The sequence below is a fragment of the Moschus berezovskii genome, chromosome 6 (genome assembly GCF_049115385.1).
Source record: "Moschus berezovskii isolate FMDL1 chromosome 6, NW_MosBer_1.0, whole genome shotgun sequence".
In the NCBI taxonomy this organism is placed as follows: Eukaryota; Metazoa; Chordata; class Mammalia; order Artiodactyla; family Moschidae; genus Moschus; species Moschus berezovskii.
In genome coordinates, this window is record NC_142465.1 from 62,729,453 (window position 1) to 62,743,707 (window position 14,255).

General features: G+C 40.0%; 1 protein-coding gene across 1 annotated transcript in view; it reads left to right on the forward strand.

The window, feature by feature from the left end:
• The window catches only part of SARNP (SAP domain containing ribonucleoprotein), a 48,595-nt gene that overhangs the window by 19,158 nt on the left and 15,182 nt on the right, over positions 1-14,255 (forward strand). The window contains exons 8-9 of the mRNA XM_055394269.2: positions 1,642-1,667; positions 3,082-3,150. Of these exons, the coding sequence (XP_055250244.1) occupies positions 1,642-1,667; positions 3,082-3,150 (95 nt within the window). The remainder of the gene's footprint in view (positions 1-1,641; positions 1,668-3,081; positions 3,151-14,255) is intronic.

A 14,255-nucleotide genomic window follows, 5' to 3' on the forward strand; every position in this document is an offset into this window, starting at 1 on the left:
AGTGGTTAAGAATCCCCCTGCCAGCACAGGGAACACAGCTTCCATCCCTGGTCCATCTGTATGCAACTAAAGCCCATCTGCCACAACTACCGAGCCTGTGCACCCTAGAGCCCATGCTCCACAACAAGAGAAGCCACCGCAAGGAGAACCCCGTGTCCCTCAGTGAGGAGTAGACCTGCTCACTCACTGCAGCTAGAGAAAGCCCACGTGCAGCAACAAAGACCCAGTGCAGCCAAAATGAATGAATGAATGAGTTAATTAAAAAAAAAAAAAAATTGAGTTTATACCTGAAATTTACAGTGGAAAGTTAGGGAGTCAGTTGCAGTATTGAGATTGCTTAAACTAAAATTCTGACAAGTTTTATGTAAATAATTATTGACTAGAATAAGGTTGAGCCTAGAGGCTAATATGCTGCTTGCTTCTAAGTGATAATTTCAGGACAGAACATTGGCTTTTATTTATTTATTTATTTTTAAAATTTTTTAAAAATATTTTTATTTATTTATCCGGCTGTGCTGGGTCTTAGTTGAAGCATGCAGGATATAGTTCCCTGACCAGGGATCGAACCCAGGCCTCCTGCATTGGGAATATTATGGAGTCTTAGCCACTGGACCACCAGGGAAGTCCAGAACATTGGCTTTTAAGTAGCCATAATTTTAACTGTCTATAATAGTAGCTCTGCACCTTTGTCTAGATATAATGTCTTTCTCTTTGAACAGCTTTATTGAGATACAACTCATACATCATCCAGCTCATCCTCTTCAAGTATATAATCCAGTGTTTTTAAAATATATTCAGATGGTTGTGCAGCTATCATCATAGTCTGATTTTAGGATGTTCTCATCACCCCCAGAAGAAACCCCATACCCATTAGCTTTTCTCATCTGCTTTCTCTGTCCTCACAAGCAACTAGTAACTTTTTCTATGTGTGTTAGTTTGCCTTCATATAAATAGCATCATACAATTCATGGTCTTTGTGACTGGCTTCTTTCACTTCACATAATGTATTCCAGGTTTATCCCTATTTTAGGATTTCTTTTTATTGGGTAATATTACACTGTACTGATGTGTACTGTTTTATCTGCCCCTCAGTTGACTGTATGGTTGGGTTGTTTTCACTTTTTGGCTACTATGGGTAATGCTGCTGGTTCATCCCTGATGATGCCCCGAGCATCCTGTATCATGCATTAAACTTGGACTGGCGATTCGTTTCACATATGATAATATACATGTTTCAATGCCATTCTCACAAATCATCCCACCCTCACCCTCTCCCACAGAGTCCAGTTCCCTCTCCTTCTGTGAACTTTCATATACAAGTTTTTATGTGGTTATGTATTATCATTTCTCTAGAGGTATATACGTATAAGTAAAATTGCTAGGTCATATGGTAAGTTCTATGTTTAACTCTTTGGAGAACCTCCAGACTTCTCCAAATTGGCTATACTATTTTATGTTCCCAGCGGCAGTGAATGCAGATATGGTCTCTAGATGTCATCTCTGCATTTCCTTCAACTTTATTAGATAAAGGACATTTTTCCTATATATGATTTTTATCCTATCTAACTTCATTTCAAGACTGTCAGCTTTCTTTATGACTTCTTAGAATATAAAATAAAACTTTTTTATTTCTTTCTTTAGGCCTGTCGTCTGACACCAAACCTATGGTAAGAATTCGGGTTTTTTTTCTTTTAACCTTAACTCTATACAGTTAGTTTTAAATTAGGGATTTCTTCCCTCTCTCCAGATAGAGGAAACAGTTCATATGAATTTGGTGACTTGTTCTCAGTACAGTGTTTTATGTTCTGAATAGAATGAATTGTTTGAGGTACTGAGAGGTCAGGAAAATTCTTGCACCTTCAGAGTCATAAACATCTTCCTTCCTACCACCCTTCTTAGGAAAAAATGAATAGATTTTGTTAGCTAGAGGATAATCTGTGTAACTTCTGTGGTACTAGAGTTTTTGACCTCACCCAGTGGCTTTTGGATGATGTCTGACTCTTAATTACCACAGGAGAACCTATGGAAGCAACTTATGAGTTCTGTCTGTAGATACTGGTCATTTTCAACACTACCTGTTAAATACTAGAGAGTAAAGATTAGGATAGTATGTCTTCTGGACTATTATGACTTGTCAGCATGCTTAGAAAATGCAAACAGATGCTGTGAAACATGTTTCACTTTATGAAATCTTGCTCTTGGAGTTACAGTTTAATAATTAAAGTGAAGGTGAAATGTTTTAGTAGTAGTAGTAGTTATTAGCAGTGGTAGTTGTAAAGGAAATGTCCCAGATATCCTTATATCATCCTATATATCAAGGCTTCCAAAAGGAAGTAAGAAAATTCAGTTGGGTATTGGTAGTGTGTTTGTCTTCTGAAGAATGGAGAGCTTCAGTGATAGTTTCTGTTTGCTAGGAGATCAAGTTAAGAATTACCTGCAAAGGCTTGGTATAGAAATTAACAATTTTGAACTGTGAATGATGGACTTGTTTAGAGGTGATGATTTAGACATTTGTTTGCTTTTTCAAGCAGTGTTTGGCCTACTTTGATCTTAAACCCTCCTTAGGCTTTTGCCACCTTTGATGAATGAAGGAGGCAGGGCTAAATCTCTCACTGCATTCCAGGAGAGGTCTTTTAATAATTAGTGGCATGAATGAGTGCTGCTTAGTTTCCTAATTTGGCTCATAGGGTATCTTTGATGTTGTATAGGCTTATTGGCAATGGCAAGCCATCCCAGTACCCTTGCCTAGAAAATCCCATGGATGGAGGAGCCTGGTGGGCTGCAGTCCGTGGGGTCGCTAAGGGTCAGACATGACTGAATGACTTCACTTTACTTTTCACTTTCACATATTGGAGAAGGAAATGGCAACCCACTCCAGTGTTCTTGCCTGGAGAATCCCAGGGATGGGGGAGCCTGGTGGGCTTCCGTCTGTGGGGTCACACAGAGTCGGACACGACTGAAGTGACTTAGCAGCAGCAGCAGCAGGCTTATTTGAACTCTTTGCTTTGGATCATAGCTTTTACATCTATATTTTCTGTTTTGATTTTTTTTTAATATGTTTTTCCCCCAATGTTTTTGTAGGTTAACCTGGATAAGCTAAAAGAAAGAGCCCAAAGGTTTGGTTTGAATGTTTCTTCAATCTCCAGAAAGGTAAGGTACTATTTTTGCAACATTAGAGCAGCTTGGGACTGCATAGTTTGGAAATGACTGTCCTAAGAATAGAGCTGGCTACTCAGCACTTCATTTAATGCAGTCCTTTGACTAGCACCTCCTCTCACTATTGATTACATTATGGGAATTTTTTCACAGAGTTAATTGTTTTTTTCTACATGTTGTTTTTGCATAACTTCCATACTGGCTGTTAGAACAAGGTCTATATTTTCCTTAGTTAAGATGTTGGATTCAGTCTTGTTACATCTGCTTTAACTTCTGATATAGGTATATTAGAAATTAAATAATCAGGGGAAGACAGTCTTGTCATTAGGCAAAGATACCTGAAAATAAAATTTGGAGATTCTATAGAAGAACACTGAGAAAGTTTTTATTCTTTCTACCCTTCTGCTAACTGACACTGTTTAGTTTAAGCAAGATGACTTTTTTGACACCATGCCCTGTGGAGTGATCAATTCTACATGACATTGTTGCGTTTGGAGTTTTGCTAGGCACATTAGAGAAAATGCTAGAGCTAGTAGTCTCTTAATCTTTGTTCTGTGAGGATGAGAGCATATTTCTTGGTTGTTGAGGTGATAGTTGGATTAAGGGAAGATTATTTTAAATCAGAAAAACCATCATTAGAAAAAAAAATATTTCCCACTCAAGTATGGAAGCATTTAGCTGTCTAGAAATCTGTTGGAAAAAACTGATCTGATGGTAGTTATACTTCTGCTCAGAAAAAAGGCTGAGCATATAAAAGTTGTGTCCCTATGGGACTCATAACCTTGAAAACAACTGTGCTTCATCTTCCTTCCCTTTGGGTTACATTTTTTTATGTTTACTAGAAATACAACATCATGTCTTTTTGCCCAACTTGATGGTGAGACCATCGGTATTCAGTAGGAGTATTTGGTGGTTTATGTGGACTGAAATAAGGGAGTTGAGAGGGAGGCAGAATATATAATTCTTAAACCACATGCAGCTTAATTGGGAAGAGTTATTATAAACCAAAAGTCATTTGTGTTTTGCAGGGGGAAGGGGCCCTGATTTTCATCTTGTCTCCTTCTTTTGTATATGAGGCCTCGGAATCTGAGAATCTCAACAATAACTGCACTCCTCTAGGGAATTGTATTAGTTTGTGTGTTGGAAGGCAGAGGTACAAAAGGTACCCACTGAACTGAGATGGTATCATGATACTGAAAAATGAAGCAGTTCCATATAATAGGTGGATTAGTTTATTACAGGGTAACTTCCTTACAGTTAAGATCAGGTAGCAGATAGGATAAGGTAGCATTTTGCTACCTATATTGGCAGCTGTACTCTACACTGTGGAGGGGCCAATTGGGCTTTTTTTGTATTTAGTTAACCCAGGGTTTGAGGGTACATGCTTGGAAACAGGAAGTATATTTCCAAGTCAAGGTTATAAATGGGTAACTAGTCTAATGGATGCCGAGAATACATCATTGAAGGCCTTCATTGTTTCAGAGACTAAACAGCACAAAGGCCTCATGATCATTAAACAATATTAACTACAAAGTCCTTGATTAACAAACTTGGACATCTCCTACTACTTAGCTCATATAGACACATTCCTGAGAGGAATTTGTGTGTTGCTCTGTGCTGTCCACCTGACTTATACAAGGATATGAGTCTTTTCTCTTCTCTGGAATTTTTCTCTATATTTGACCTGTTTTCAGCCTCCACAGGATGCTGAGTAAAACATGAAAAGATAGGTTTATTAATTGTGAGCAAATTACTGAACTTCTTTAGTCCTCATCTATAAAACTAGGAGCAATACCTGACACCATGTTGTGGAGAATAAATAGTTGTAATAAATAATTGCAGTTCCCTAACATAGTGGACATGGGTTTGAGTGAACTCCGGGAGTTGGTGATGGACAGGGAGGCCTGGTGTGCTGTGATTCATGGGGTCGCGGAGAGTCAGACACGACTGAGCGACTGAACTGAACTGAACATAGTGGTCATGTATGGATGTGAGAGTTGGACTGTGAAGAAAGCTGATCGCCGAAGAATTGATGCTTTTGAACTGTGGTGCTGGAGAAGACTTGAGAATCCCTTGGACTGCAAGGAGATCCAACCAGTCCATTCTAAAGGAGATCAGTCCTGGGTGTTCATTGGAAGGACTGATGCTAAAGCTGAAACTCCAATACTTTGGCCACCTCATGCGATGAGTTGACTCACTGGAAAAGACTCTGATGCTGGGAAGGATTGGGGGCGGGAGGAGAAGGGGATGACAGAGAATGAGATAGCTGGATGGCATCACCGACTCGATGGACATGAATTTGAGTGAACTCCAGGAGTTGGTGATGGACAGGGAGGCCTGGTGCTGTGATTCATGGGGTTGCAAAGAGTCGGACACGACTGAGCAACTGAACTGAACATAGTGGTACTTTGACTCTCAGTATAAACTATAGTTTTCTTCCTTAGTTTTCAGTTCAGGTTTTATCACTTTGAGTCAATTGACTTCTGTGTTTCAGTTGATCATTTATATAAGATTTTAGTTCCTATTTTAAATTCTAAGGAGTTAAAATGAGATGGTGGTAGTTGGGAGAACTCTGTATGAGCTCTGTTCTAACATTCATTGTCACACTTTTGTTCTAGAGTAGTGCTTCCCAAATTCTGTGGTGAAAGTCTAGTTTTTAAAATTTTCCCATTCATTGTAGAGAGGTACTTTTGTGAAGTAAAAATGTCAAAGACGTGTTAAATTACTTTGGAAGTTTTTAAACGGTTTCTGAACTTATTGCAGGCTGGTAACAGTTTGGGGGTTAAGCATTAGGAGGCAGACTACATTTTGAGTAGCACTGTATGAGATGGCTGGATGGCATCACCGACTTGATGGACATGAGTTTGAGTGAACTCCGGGAGTTGGTGATGGACAGGGAGGCCTGGCGTGCTGTGATTCATGGAGTCGCAAAGAGTCGGATACGACTGAGCGACTGAATTGAACCGAACTGAACTGACTGATACTAGAGTATATATGGTTTCTTCCGAGGACTACTTTTCTTGGAACCTTGTGACTTTCTGAGATGTTCTCTTTGAGTATAGATTCCATTTGCATTGATCATAAATCCTGATTTTCAGAATTATCCTGTTAGCAGTGGTTTGCTCTAATTTGCCTCATAAACCAGTAAAATGCCCAAGAAAATGTCCTTCCTGTTTTTTGCTGAGCGCCACTGTTCCATAGAACTTTCTGTGATGATGGAAATATTCTACACAGTGTTGTTCTATTGAATAATCTGTTATGTAATACAGGCATACCTCAGAAATGTTGTGAATTCAGTTCCAGACAACCACAGTACAGTGACTATTGCAATAAAGTGAGTCACAAATAAGTAGTGTACATACCTAAATTGAAAAGTACTTTATTGCCTAAAAAAAGTGCTATCATGAAGGAAATATTATATGCTGTGTGGAGTTGTCAGTTCAGTTCAGTCCCTCAGTCATGTCCAGCTCTTTGCGACCCCATGGACTGCAGCACGCCAGCCCTACCTGTCCATCACCAACTCCCAGAGTTTGTTCAAACTCATGTCCATTGAGTCGGTGATGCCATCCAACCATCTCATCCTCTGTGTCCCCTTCCCTCGCCTTCAATCTTTATTTGGCACCTACCGACCTGGGGAGTTCATCTTACAGTGTCCTATCTTTTTACTTTTTCATACTGTTCATGGGGTTCTCAAGGCAGGAATACTGAAGTGGTTTGCCATTCCCTTCTCCAGTGGACCACATTTTGTCAGAACTCTCCTCCATAACCCGTCCATCATGGATGGCCCTACATGGGCATGGCTCATTGAGTTAGACAAGGCTGTGGTCCATGTGATTAGATTTGTTAGTTTTATGTGATTGTGTGTGGAGTTGTAGACAAATATATTTGCTAGGCAGTTTCTTAAAACAACAGTGAGGTTTGCCACATTATTTCTCTGTACTGTGCAATGCTGTTTAATATCATCTTTCTTACAGAATAAGTTCTTTCAAAATTGGAGTCAGTGCTTTCAAATCCAACCGCTGCTTTATCAACTAAGTTTATGTAACATTTTAAATCTTTTGTTGTAATTTCAGCAGTATTCACAGCATTTTCACCAGGAGTATATTTCATCTCAAGAAATCGTTTTTTTTTTTAAAGTTTATTTATTTTGGCTGTCCTGGGTCTTCATTGTGGTGCCTGGGCTCTTTGTTGCTGCTTGAGAGCTTTTCTAGTTGTGGTATGCAAGCTTCTCATTGTGGTGGCTTCTTTTGTTGCAGAGCACAGGTTCTAGAGTGTGGGCTCAGTAGTTGTGGCATACCTTAGTTGCCCCAAACTATATAGGATCTTAGTTCTTGGACAGGGAATTGAAGCTGTGTTCCCTGCATTGGCAGGCGGATTCTTAACCACTGAACCACCAGGAAAGTCCCAAGAAACCGCTTTCTTTGCTCATCTATAAGCAACTCCTCATCCATTCAAATTTTACCGATTTTCTGCAGTTAAGTCCCATCTTCAGGCTTCACTTCTAATTCTGGTTCTTTAGCTGTTTCCACCACATCTGCAGTTAACTTCCTGTACTGAAGTCTTGAACTTCTGAAAGTCACCTATGAGTGTTGGAATCAGCTTTTTCCAAACTCCTGTTATGTTGATTTTTTACACCTCTTTCCATGAATCAAAGTGTTTTTGATGTCATCTAGAATGGTGAATCCTTTCTAGAAGGTTTTCACTTTGCTTTGCCCAGATTCATCAAAGGAATCACTACATGTGGCCTTATGAAAAGAATTTCTTAAATAAGACTTGAAAGTTGAAATTATTCCTTGATTGGTAGGCTGAAGAATGGATGTTGTATGAGAGGGAGTGGAAACAACATTAATCTCACTTTACATCTCTGTCAGAGTTCTTGGGTGACCAGGTGCATTGTCAAGGAGTAGTAATACTTTGAAAGTAATCTTTTTTTCTGAACAGTAGGTCTCAACAGTTGGCTTAAAATATTCAGTAAACTATGTTGTAAGCAGATGTGCTGTCATCCAGGCTTTGTTGGTCAATACACATAACACAAGCAGAGCTCCAGGATTTTCAGAATGGTAAATGAGCATGGAGAAGGCAATGGCAGCCCACTCCAGTACTCTTGCCTGGAGAATCCCAGGGATGGGGGAGCCTGGTGGGCTGCCGTCTATGGGGTCGCACAGAGTCAGACACGACTGAAGCAACTTGGCAGCAGCAGCAGCAAATGAGCATTAGCTTTAATGTAAATTCACCAGCTGCATTAGTCTCCTCGGAGAAAGCATAGGCAAGCCACTCTAGTACTCTTGCCTAGAAAATCCCATGGACGGAGGAGCCTGGTAGGCTGCAGTCCATGGGGTCGCTACAAGTCAGACATGACTGAGCGACTTCCCTTTCACTTTTCACTTTCACACATTGGAGAAGGAAATGGCAACCCACTCCAGTGTTCTTGCCTGGAGAATCCCAGGGACGGGGGAGCCTGGTGGGCTGCCGTCTATGGGGTCACACAGAGTTGGACACGACTGAAGTGACTTAGCAGCAGCAGCAGCAGCATTAGTCTCCTAACAAGAGCGTCAGCCTGTCCTTTGAAACTTTGAAGCCATTAACCTCTTCTCTCTAGCTGTGAATGTCCTAGATGGCATCTTCTTCCAATATAAGGCTGTTTTATCTACAAAGAAAATCTGTTTGATGTAGTCATCTTCATTAATTGTTTTATATAGATGTGTATATCTAGACAGTTTGCTGCAGCTTCTACATCAGCATTTGTTGCTCCTTGCACTTGTATGTTATGGATATGGCTCTTTCCTTAAAGCTCAGGAACCAAGCTCTCTAGCTTCAGAATTCTTCAGCTTTCTTACCTATCTCAGCAGCCTTCATAGACTTGAAAAGCGTTAGCACTTTGCTCTGGATTAGGCTTTGATTTAAAAGATACTATGGCTTTTTGATCTTCTAGCCAGACCACTTGAATTTTTTTTTTCCTCATTAGCAATAATGATGTTTTGATTTTTTATTCTAATGTTCATTGGAGTAGCATTTTTAATTTCCTTCAAGAACTTTTCCTTTGCATTCACATCTTGGCTAACTGTTTGGTATAAGTGGCCTAGCTTTTGGTCTGTCTCAGCTTTTGACATGCCTTTCTAACTTTTGATTTAAAGTGAGAGATGTACAATTCTTCCTTTCACTTGAACACTTAGGCACCATTGTAGAGTTATTAATTGGCCTAATTTCCATATTGCTGTGTTTCAGGATATAGGGAGGCCCGGGAAGAGGGAGGGAGACGGAAATGGCTATGGCCTGTGGGTGGAGCAGTCAGTGCACACATATTTATTAAGGTGACTGTCTTATATAGGCATGGTTTGTGGTGCCCCAAAACAGTTACAGTAGTAACATCAAAGATCTCTGATCACAGATCGCCATAACAAATATAATATAATAACAATGATAGAAAGGTTTGAAATGTAAGAATTACCAGAATGTGACACAGACATGAAGTGAGTGAATGCTTTTGGAAAGATGGCTCCAGTGGATTTGCTTAACACAGGTTGCCGCAGACCTTTCAGTTTGTGAAAAGTATGCTATCTGTGAAGCACGATAAATCAAAGCATGATAAATCAAGGTATTCTTCTATACTAGTCAGTAGTCACATGTATTTATCACCTGAAATGTAGTTAATGTGACTGAGAACTGAATTTTTAATTGTTTTAAATCTAAAGAGCCACATGTGCATTGGACAACTCAAGTCTAGCTTATATCTCCCACACAGCTTTCATACTTGAAAGCAGCATAGAAATCCTTTTTCAGACCACTTATTTGGACCATTGCCCAGAATTTTTTAGTACTTGTAGAATATAAGCAGTTTCAGAGTGAATTTGTAGGAGGAGAGAAATTAGAGGAAATGTTTGAGATAAGAAGGGTTGAGTTAATTAATTTATTTGTGGCTGCACTGGGTCTTCATTGCTGCTTGACCTTTCTCTGGTTGCAGCGAGCAGGGGCTCCTCTCTAGTTGTGGTGCACAGACTTCTCATCTTGGGGTCTTCAGTAGTTGTGGCTCTCAGGCTCTGGAGCACAGGTGAGAGCCTGTAGTAGTTGTGATGAACTAGCAGAGATAGTAGTTGTGGTGCATGGGCTTTATTGCCCCATGGCATGTGGAATTTTCCCGGACCAAGATTGAACCTGTGTCCTCTGCTTTGGCAGGTAGATTCTTAACCACTGGACCACCAGGGAAGACCAGGAAGAGGAAGTGTTGTTTTTTTCCTAGAACTTAAGTGTCCTGGACCCAGATCCTGAAATTTCAACCAGCTACATTTTCTGTAACAGTTGTTTGGTTCAAAGTATTGTGTTTAACAGTTCTCTTATCACCAGAAATGATTTGCAACCTAGTATTTGGTTGGCCAGAGGTTAGTGATATGATTAAATTTGTATTTATGGAGCAACCAGATTAGCACAGTTATGTTCACTTCATCCTGGGCTCCTGGGTTCCAGTATTGCCTCCTCCTTTGTAATTTGGTCCTCTGTCTTCTAAGTTTTAAAAGTCCTGTGTCTTCTAAGGCACAGATACGGTACAAATAATGGAGGTTAGTAGGTGGTGTGGCAATACCGCTTCTTCATCCTAGTTTCCTAAAAGGGGCAATGAGAGACCACCTCCTATTATCATTGCATAGAGTTTGTGTTTCCTTGATCCAGCTTGAGGTTCTTGTTGCATCCTGTTTTCTCTCCAGTAGATTCCACTGCAGACCAGTGGATATGATAGAATCTGTGAAAGGAGTGAGCATAGTGTTTGTGGCAGATTTTTTAACTGTCACAAGCTGACCATCTCCAGCATATTATAAATTTGAGAATGTTGACTATCTGCTACCCTTCCTAGGCTGATTTCTGCTTGACAGCTCACGTATTTCAGCTTTTAGGTCCACAAGTATATTGTATGCTTTTCCAGGTGGCTCAGTGGTAAAGAATCTGAGATTCAGGAGACGTGAGTTTGATCAGGAAAATACCTTGGAAAAGAAAATGACAACCCACTCCCGTTTTCTTGCCTGGGAAATCCCATGGATTGAGGAGCCTGGCAGGCTACAGTCCATGGGGTCACAAAAAGTGGACATGACTTAGTGACTAAACAACAACAGTATACACATTAGGCAATACCCAGAAACTTAAAGAAGTCTGGCTCCCCCCTCCAGTCATCTTACCTCTTTGCCCCTGCTCAAGAAAGGCCTGTCCGTTCATGTTTCTAGCTCAGGTCTCAGTGAATAGAATCCTATTGGTTTAGGATAATGGGAAGTGACAGGGCAAAGAATGGCACTGGCATTTATAGACATTTTTTACATAAGAGGCTGTAAATTGTCCCTTCTAACTCTTTGGACTATTTGAGGATAGAATGGCGTGCCTTTTCTCCTATAAGCCTCATAGTGACTCTGGGCTGAGAAACCGCCTACCCCCTCAAACAAAACAAAACCCAGATAAATAATCTCTGTCTGGTTGATTCTGATTGATCACTAGCTAAGTTTTCAGTCTTGTGCTTGACTGGTTGTGTTTTTTTTTTTCCTTTCAGTTAGTTTTCCAAGCCTCCTAAGAGAAGTAGTGTTTAGATCAGTCCTCTTGGTGAAGGACTTGGCCTGGCATATAAGAAATTCATCTCTAAAAGGAATGGATAAGGGAAATAGATGGGAAGCTAGCTCAGTTGATATGTGATGGTCATAGTACGTTAAGTCTGGGCTTACAAATGTGTTATTAACTAATGTAGCTGATTTGAATGGATTATATTTTTTGTTTTGTTTTCAAACATTAACATGTTTGGAAAAGTGAAAATTGATGCTTTAGGAAGTTGCAGAAAATCCAACTAGATAAATACTACAAAGAAACGAAAATAACGGGCCCAGGCACTAAGCAGAAAACGAGTATGGTTTATATTTTTCTCCCTTCCTGACAGTGTGAGGGACATGTGTTATGGCTTCTTGATTTTTGATTAGTACTAGTAAATATTGACGTTAGTACATCTTCCTTCCTTTTCTACTGAGATATTATTACTAAGTTTTCACTACTTGTAGTTCTTCATAAAGGTAACTGTCCTAATGAGTTATCTTAAGGGACCCGTAAACCCTAAAGGCTACTTTTTCCATATTTGTGGGTTTTGCCAGTTTTCTTTACTGTGAGTATTCTGTGTTATACAGTTTTACGATATAAAAAGCTTGAAAACAAATATTCCTCTACTGACTATCTTCTTGTTGCTGAAGCTGGTAACTGGAAGAATCTTGGGTGGCTGCAGTGATAGGTTTCATGAATCATTTGTACAGTTATTTTTGTTCACTGGTGGTGGGGATGAACCACTTCAGAATGAGAGAGATATTGAACCTGCCTTGTTTTTTGAGGAACTTGTCACTGAAATGTGTTGAGATATCAAAGAGAAAGTTGGGACAAAGAGTCAGTTTCAAGTGCAAGAGGACACCAGTGTCTTGTATCATACAGACTTCATTATAGCTTGTCTCCATTCTTGCTCTTCTGCAAGGCCTATTTGATTCTATCACGATTCCCGTCCACCATCTGGAATAAATAAATGTCTGTTTCTCCCTTTCAGCAGTGGGTTTTGATAGAGAGGTTAGTCAGTTGGATATGGAGAGAAGGAAGATCACACTATAGATTTAGACTTTTAGGGAATTCCCTAGTGGTCCAGTAGTTAGGAGTCCGCACTTCCACTGTCAGGGGCCTGGGTTCAGTCCTTGGTCAGGGAACTAAAATCCCACAAGCTACATGACATGGCCACAAAGAACAAAAAGAAGAATTTGGTCACCAGCCTTCTCAGTGCTTATAATTGGGATTTGTTAGAGTTTAGGCATGTGTATACAAACCTCTTCCAAAGGAAGAACTTCCCAGGGCGTTCAGTGGTTTAAGGCTCCATGCTTCCAATGCAGGGGGCATGGTTCAATCCCTGTTTTAGGAGCTAAGTAAGATTCCATGTGCCACACAGCATACCTCCCCCCCAAAAAAAATACAAAGGAGGAACTGTGGGACAATGCATATGCCATTGAAACTATAAGAGCCCTGATAAACCATAAGCTATGGTAAGGAGTTTAGTAGGATATGTTTTTTTAAAGGAGTAAAAGATTAGATTCCAGGGCAAGTTGGGAAAGTAGCATGCTGAGTAGGCTTGGATTCTGTCCACATATACTTAAGCAACAGTAATTGGGCCAAGTGCAAACTTAATCCACTATTTCCTTTTCTCAGGGTGCCCCATGAGTTCAAGAAAAATGCAGGTAGTAGGATTGTAGATAGAAAAAAATGTCAGTATAGATCCTCTCAGTCATTGTATTTCATTGATAAAGGGCTTTGGGGGAAAATTTCCCTCCCCTCATCCTCCATCCTAGATTGTCAGTTTCCCAAAAAATGCTTCTTCCACTTGAAAAATTATATTATTTTAACTTACATTAATCAATAAGAAAAGATAAGAACAGGTTATATATTAGAAAGAGATGGCAGTTGAGAGTGACTGTCAAGAGAAGATGAATTTCAGAAAAGCCGAGACCAACCCCACATAGTCCTTAGCATTTCTGGGAGCTTTTAGGGCCCAGCCAAAATCTTAACTAATCCTTTAAATCCCCTTCTAATTCATAATAATTTAAAAATAAATATATATTTTTTCTTCTGCCTCCTTTAAGATAAAAACACATGCTGCTTCTATTCCCATCCACTTCTATACCGGTCCATTGGAACGAATCTTGAGGGAGTGGTAAAGGAGCTGTTTAAAGAGGAAACAATAGGCAAAACTCTCTGACCTCAGTTTATCCCCTCATCTGGTTCTTCATTTGTCCCTGCTGAGGAACAGAACTTGTCTTTTGTCTGTAACACAAATACATCTTTACCTCCCTCCTTCCACTTCCCCCCCAACCCACTCTTCTCACTCCCTTCTATTATGGTTCCAATCAATGATGTCATTATGTGTGCCATTCAACTACTGTTGAACCACTTGGCTATAGGAATTTGGAAGAGCAAAGAGGCAGAATGGAATTTTTCTCCTGCCCAGGACTGTTGAAAATGTATTCTAATTTTAACTAGAGAAATAAGAGTCAAGTTTTTCTTTGCTCAACTTCTACCCTCCCTCTGTGCCCTAAACCTCACACAAACACTTTTTA